Source organism: Charadrius vociferus, unplaced genomic scaffold, assembly GCF_000708025.1.
Source record: "Charadrius vociferus isolate BGI_N301 unplaced genomic scaffold, ASM70802v2 scaffold15, whole genome shotgun sequence".
In the NCBI taxonomy this organism is placed as follows: domain Eukaryota; kingdom Metazoa; phylum Chordata; class Aves; order Charadriiformes; family Charadriidae; genus Charadrius; species Charadrius vociferus.
In genome coordinates this window covers 8013060-8019920 of record NW_009650064.1, presented here as the reverse complement: position 1 = coordinate 8019920, position 6861 = coordinate 8013060, and the positions used below count along the sequence as shown (strand labels likewise).

At 37.8% G+C, this 6861-nt stretch overlaps 1 protein-coding gene across 1 annotated transcript in view; it reads left to right on the top strand.

The window, feature by feature from the left end:
• The window catches only part of SLC26A7 (solute carrier family 26 (anion exchanger), member 7), a 72787-nt gene that overhangs the window by 51457 nt on the left and 14469 nt on the right, over nt 1-6861 (top strand). The window contains exon 11 of the mRNA XM_009891856.1: nt 5230-5336. Within this exon, the coding sequence (XP_009890158.1) occupies nt 5230-5336 (107 nt within the window). The remainder of the gene's footprint in view (nt 1-5229; nt 5337-6861) is intronic.

The following is a 6861-nucleotide window of genomic DNA, read 5'->3' as shown; positions in this document are numbered from 1 at the left end:
AGAGCGGTTATAGAGAGGGAGAGTTTGCTGGGTTTATCTTTTTGACTGAACATACTTGAACAATGATTTATCTTCAATCGGTTGCACCATGAGTCCTTAGTCTGACAGGGTAAATCATCTTGTTTTAAATAGCATAATCTGAAGTAAGGCTGTAAATGTTGATCTTACATTGCTGCCTGGTCTGAGGAGCCCCACCAAGCCGGTGATTTGAATAACTACACTGGTGTTGATTTTGGCCAGAAAAGATTCACCCCAGCAATTGACAGCACATTGGAAATGAATCAGTTCCATTACCCGGGTTATCCAAAGGGTTTTGAAGATAGGAAGTCTAACAAAACATTTGGAACTAATTAGCAGCTGTCCTCTCTGGAACTGATTCTTTGAAGGGTGTGTGTCATGTAACATACAAGTCAGGTTTGTTATGCTTATAGGACTGGCAAACGAGAGTTTGTGGAAACAAAATATTATGGCTTTTGTTACCTTGTTCCTTTGCATTTCTTTAAGCTTCTATTTCAACATAAACAGGATGAGTAATATTTATTTGTTGATTAGCTCTTTATAAAACATAATCCTGTTAACTGTAAAAGGTACAACTTGCAAGGTACAGCTCAGGAACTGAACTCCTCATGGGTCCCTTCCAACTCAGGAGATCCTGTGAAATCTCTCCTTTCAGCCACGGATTGCATTTTCTTGCAGATTTAATGTTTGGGGGCAGCTGAGTTCAAAGGACCAGCAGCAGCCTAGCTAGGACAGACCTAAGTAGCTAATACTAAATACTATCAACTGAATATTATTATGTTTATTTGCTTCAGTTTTCTTTCAACTTGTTTTTTTATCAACCCTCAGGAATGTCCTGTTTTTACATTCCACCTCTCAAATCACAGCCTCTTTCCAGCTAGAACCCCACTGCCCTCACCTGCCATTCACAGCACTCATGAACTTCAAAGGTCTCTTGCTTCACTTAAGGTCTTCTGTTAGTTCCTACACCTTCTTGGATGACTTCAACAATTTCAGCTCAATAACTGCTCTATTCCATCATATGTATTGAACACATAACTGTATGCATAACAATATTTGTCCTCTCTCTGCTGTCTTCATCTTTCGGCTGTTTCCAAGGTGTTGATACCTGTGTTATCTGTGTTTTGTACATTAACCTGAGAATGATTTGCCTTGACTTTTTGCTTGTGTTTGGAGAACTACCAGGAAGCTGCTTCTGTAAGTGCATGACACTTTTCAGGTCCTTAGATCAAAAGTTGATTTCCATACCCTTCCTGCAAGGCTAATTTCTTATGCAGACCTACTTCTTGACTGTCTTCCTTTTTTTCTTGTACAGCTTGATAGAGTACTTTCTTAGTATCAACAAAAAGGGCAGTGGAGTTCTCGTTAACTCTTGGTTTTAAGACTGAGCATCCCAGATAAGCTGCAGCCATTTAAAAAAGGCAAAGGCTACTGCCTGGTAATGGACTGCTGGAAAAAAATGGTCTTTTTGCTGTTAATAGTTGGACTTGAAAGGGACAAAAGATGGGGAAAAAGTATTTCAGAAGGGGACCCTCCAAGAGAAAAATGCCAATAGATTATTTTCACAAGTTAATTGTATAACGGGGATTTAGGGTATTCAACAGAGAAATACTATGGCCTTCCATGGAATTTTGGAGCTCACTGGTGCAATTTTGTATGTTTTTAGAACTTTTTAACATATCCTCAGGAGGGAGATGAACGTGTAGATTTGTTCAGGTATTAATCACACAGGGCCCTGATTTATGAGAGACTACTGAGGGCTTTGCTATATAAACAATTTTCCAAAGAATAGGAAGCCATCTCTTCTATGATAATAATTTTACATGAATGTTTCCAGCCTATGACATCCTAGAGAGATTTTCTATTCTTCACGCATTAGTGAATATGCTATATGTTACCCTGAGTTGAATTCATTTTGCTGTAGTTAGTCTCAGTGGGGTGGGAAGGAATTTACAAATCCTTAATCTATTGAAAGTGTGATTGCCATATAAATTCTTTTTAAAGACTAATATTTATATCAGTCCATCTGTCTCCAGGGCAGTCTGTCCAAACAAATAGCTTCTCAATCATTGTGTATGGAATGCTTGTGAAAAAGCATACCACTTTACTATTAAGCAGTTCCTGTTTTATGGCTGTAGTGGTCTTCACTTCAGCACTTGAATCATAAGTTTTGATGAAGAGCGCCCTGGGGACATATGGATGCATCAGTCATTTGTCTGCAGAAGGATGTGGGAACGTGGACTTGCTACACAGCCTTCCTGGAGCCAGAGCATCCTCCTGGACACCAGCATCTTCTCTGCCAAGGCACCCCCTGAAGGAAGAGGAGTTTAGTAGGATTCTTCATCTGGCTACATGCTGGTGGCTGCAGCAAGGGACTCTGTACCCAAGCAAGTCACCACAGCCTCTCATAGACAGCACAGAGCTGGTCATTTGAGTCATGTTAGGGTATGATTCACCCCTTCCTGAAGTAGGCAGCAGTGTAATCAGGTAGGAGTCAGATGAACTGCATCCTAAATTCCCCTCACTCCGATAACCAGGCCTCTATTGATTATGGTGGGAATCTAGACAGCTGATCCAGCTGTAGACATCTGTGCAGTAGATAGTAAGTGCCAGGTGAAATGAACCCTACCCATATAGGCTATAGCTCATCATCTCAGTTTGCAACAAACAGGGAAGTTTATACTCTGGTTTCAAAGTGGTACAGAAATATTTAGTATCACAGTATCTTAGTATTGCATTGTTTAGCCATTGGGTCAGAGGGTATTCTCTCATTTCTCTTATTTATATGCTTTTTTTTCCCCACTGACTTCCCGTTTCACACTCCCCTCAATGGTAGATGGACAGACCTTACAAAATTAAAAGGTCTACATGGAAACACACTGTGCACAGACTTTTGGAGGCAGCTGCTATATATACACTCACAGTACCTCCCAGTGCTTCTGATACTTTCTGATACATGCAGAATTCAATATAAATCCATATCTCCTATTTGTTTCTTTACTCCCACTTTAGAATTTGTTTTAAAATCAATACAATACAAGCATATTTTGAAGTAGGATTTTATTTTGACTTTTGAGAGTTATTGCTAAGATTTGAAGAATGATTAGATTCTATCTGTCCTGGAATATACAATACCCATCTTGAAGCAAGTTGCCAAAGAAAACTTTGGTATTTTTCTGACTTCTCTGTTGAACCTTGCAACAACCCATGAATTAAAAAAATGTCTGTAAGATCAACATAACTTCTTTCTACAAGTTTGATGCTACCCTACGTAAAAAAATACTGACTCCAGTCCAATACAAAGTACTGAAAGGGTGATTGACAGATGAGAATATGATTGTTTTGGCTCATCCTCTACAACAATGGCAGTCTCTGGTTACGGTTAAGATGTGAGATATTAGGCTGCTTAGTACTCAGCAGTACTTAAACAATTTGGCTTTGATTCTTCCTATGTAGACTTCATATTGGGTTTTCATGGTTTCTGTTTTCTTCTGAGACAGAAGAATTTTGCAGGTCTTGTAGCAGAGATTTAATTAGATGTGATCAGGTCTGCAGCTGAAGTGGACTGTTTGACCCCAGGCGTTGTCAAGGGTTCAGCCTTATCAGGATGGGCTAAGTCTTGATCCTGCCTGAATTTCAGCTTTGTAGTACTTCTGTTAGTCCTTTCATGTCCAGTGAACTTCTTCATAAATAATATGTATTGGACATGTAAATCTTAGAATTACTTTCTCACTGATTAATCATAAATCAATGTTTGTTGATCACAAAGGTATTCTTTGCAAATATATATACTACAATTTGCATAAGATGTCATAAAATATAACTGGAGGTTGAGCACCGTTTCAAAGGATGAACCACCCCTTTACTTAGCAGCTGTGCTGTTGAAGACACTGCAAAACCTTGTGCAGTAGTTTAAAATTTTGAAGGTGAGGGAGGAACATGACTCAGCAGTCATGTATCACTGTCCTCTGTGAAGCACAGATTAGTATGGTATGATTTACATTTTATAATTCATAAAATAACACTTCTGAAATCTGCTCGAGCAGAATTCCTGTGGTTAGGCTGAAAGTATTCTACTGTTTCTGGCTTTCCTGAGCTAAGTGAAAGCATCAGAAAGCTTTCATTTTAATAAATAATAATTTCAACACTGATTGTGCCATTGTAAAGTGATCTGTTCCTCTGGAAACATTAACAAGAAGCATTGTAATTGCTGAAATGGGCACTGTGGAGATCAGTATGTCCAGAGGAGTGAAAATACTTTCCATGCTTCTTTAATGCTTTTTATATAAAGATTAGGTTGCAATCTTTGCTTAAGGTTCCCTCAAGGAAAGAAATATGTGCTGACATTAGGTTGGTATAAGAAATCAAGTAATTTGTACTTTTCTCCTCTTAGTTGTAAAATCTGGATGTCTCTCAGCCTTACACATCATTGTAGTATGGGAATGTAAGAGATCATTTCTGCTTAGAAAATAATTAAGAAAAAAATTGAAATGTTAAAATCTCTTGGGTTTTTAAATATTTTAGTTCCTTTTCAAAGTGGCTTTTGTTTCAGATATGTTTCTTTGTATTTTTTTTTAAATTCTATTTAAAATTAATCCAAAGATTTATTAATCGAATATCGAAAGATGGGGAAGTAATCTGAAATCTCACCATTTCCATGTGAAGAAGTTCATTCCCTGGTAACTTTTATTTGTTTTACAGTTGGTTTAGTCAGATGTACTCTGATAAATGCCACCTGTAATGCAAATTATAATTCCCACTAATACAATTATTGAGAGAAGAGCTCTGTGTACGTGACCTTTAGTCTACTTCATTGTGTAAAAGGAAAAGAGGATATTAAATGTATGCAGTGAAGAAGGTGACAAAAAATTACAATGTGAAAAATAAAATATAGGTTTTACAAAACAACTGATTTCATTCTGAATTATGCTGTAAGCTCAACTACGTATGCTATTTTAAGTAAGCCTGAAAGGAACCTCTGTGAGCATTTGGATGAGTAGTCCTATGTCATATGTGTTCTCCCATGGATAGACATTATTTTAATCACTAATTCAGTCTTCAATATTTGCCAGTTCAAGGATACAAATATTCACCTTTGAGAAAGTATCTTCATTTTAAAAATCTTTATTTGTATTTAAAAATCTGTTTCGTAGAATGTACGTTGTTACAAAAACTAAAACTAATCACCTCTTTCTGTTTCCCTCCTTAAAGAGCATATGGATTAGTACCTACCTGTTTACAATATGCTTTGCTGCTAACGTGGGACTATTGTATGGTGTTGTCTGCACTACAGTAATTGTGATTTTTCGTTTTCCCAGGTGAGAAATACTTTAATGAAATGTTCTAGCAGCACATCTTTATGCCTTCTTTCTGTCACATTGCTTCGCTGTCAGGGCAGACTTACGGTACACTACATTTCACAATGAAGTTTGGTTGCAGAGAATTGCAAGATAAGACAAGGAAAAGTCACACCTGTGCATTTACTAAAGGCTAAGGATCTCTGAAATATGTCACACTATAGCATTATTTTGTGATTTCTCCTAGTATTACACATCTCCATTACTCATTAGGTGAAGGTAGCATAAGATCAATAATATAATTTTTTTTCCATTAGATAATTATTGGCTCCTTAAGGAGCAGGTATGTCTGGCAAGCCTTAGTAACTAAGCACCTTTATAAACTCCTAGCTACTGTGTCGCACAGGAGCTCGTCATTGCCATTTGCACTGCTAATATATATTAATGAAATATAACTGCACAACTTTTCTAATATCTAGCGAAAAGATCCTTATCAATTTGATGTATGAATTAGAAAAGTCAGGACAAAGAAACTAGAGCTAATACAATATTCTTTTTCACATATTACAGTTGCTACTTTACATCACAAGTAAAGGAAAATAGCAAGTTGAGGTTCATGATCGTTTTGTGCTCACCAGTCCTGCAAACGATGGGCTGCTTGCGGGCAGTTGTTTCCATGAACTTTGAATCCCGCTGAAATTACACACAATATAGACAGCTTGATTTAGTGCTTGGTAAAGTTAATGGCATTAACCACTTGCGCATAGCTCTGTTCTCATAGAAAAAGTTGCAGAACCAGCGTGAAAATAGCTCAAAATTGCAAGGCAATTACAAGTTATGGAAGACAGTTTCTGCTGAAATCAATCAGTGCCTTTTTGATAACCCGCTGCAACTCAGCAAACTAAACTTTTAGTAAATTCTGATAGTAAAGGAAAAGGTAAGTTTACATGTTATTTACACCCTATGCCTGGATGTCTGGGGTTCTGCCACAGCAGAAAGGGAGACATTTCTGACACAAAATAGCACCATCGTCTGTTGTCTGATCTAACAGAGACGTCAGTCTGAACCTGATTAAATTAAGTAAGATCAAAGTAGTTAAGACACTTCCCAGTGATTTCTGCACTCTTCAGTCAGGTTGCAGATGATTGTCCACACAATCTAAAGGCACCGAATGAGCTGACAGCCTTAAAAACTGTACTGGGCAGGTGAGGTTAGCAAGGGAACACGCAGTAAACTCTCCAGCTGTGGGCAAAAGTGGCAGGAAAAGTAAAGTAAGAAAAGTACTCTAGATGATTTTTGTTGAAGTTTCTGTTGAGATGCAAGCGTATTGGACGTGGGACATGTTATATATCCAAATGTATTAAAACCAGCAGCAGCTACAGCTCGATTTATGCAAACAAGGGAGAACAGCTGACTTTTGTAAGCCTCATTGAGCCAACACCAGTCCTTGCAAATACTCCTTGCACACTGATGCATCTATGAAATGTTTGTATTCTGGGATTATTTCCATTGCCTAGCTTTAGGCACAGAGCTCAGATCGTAGCCA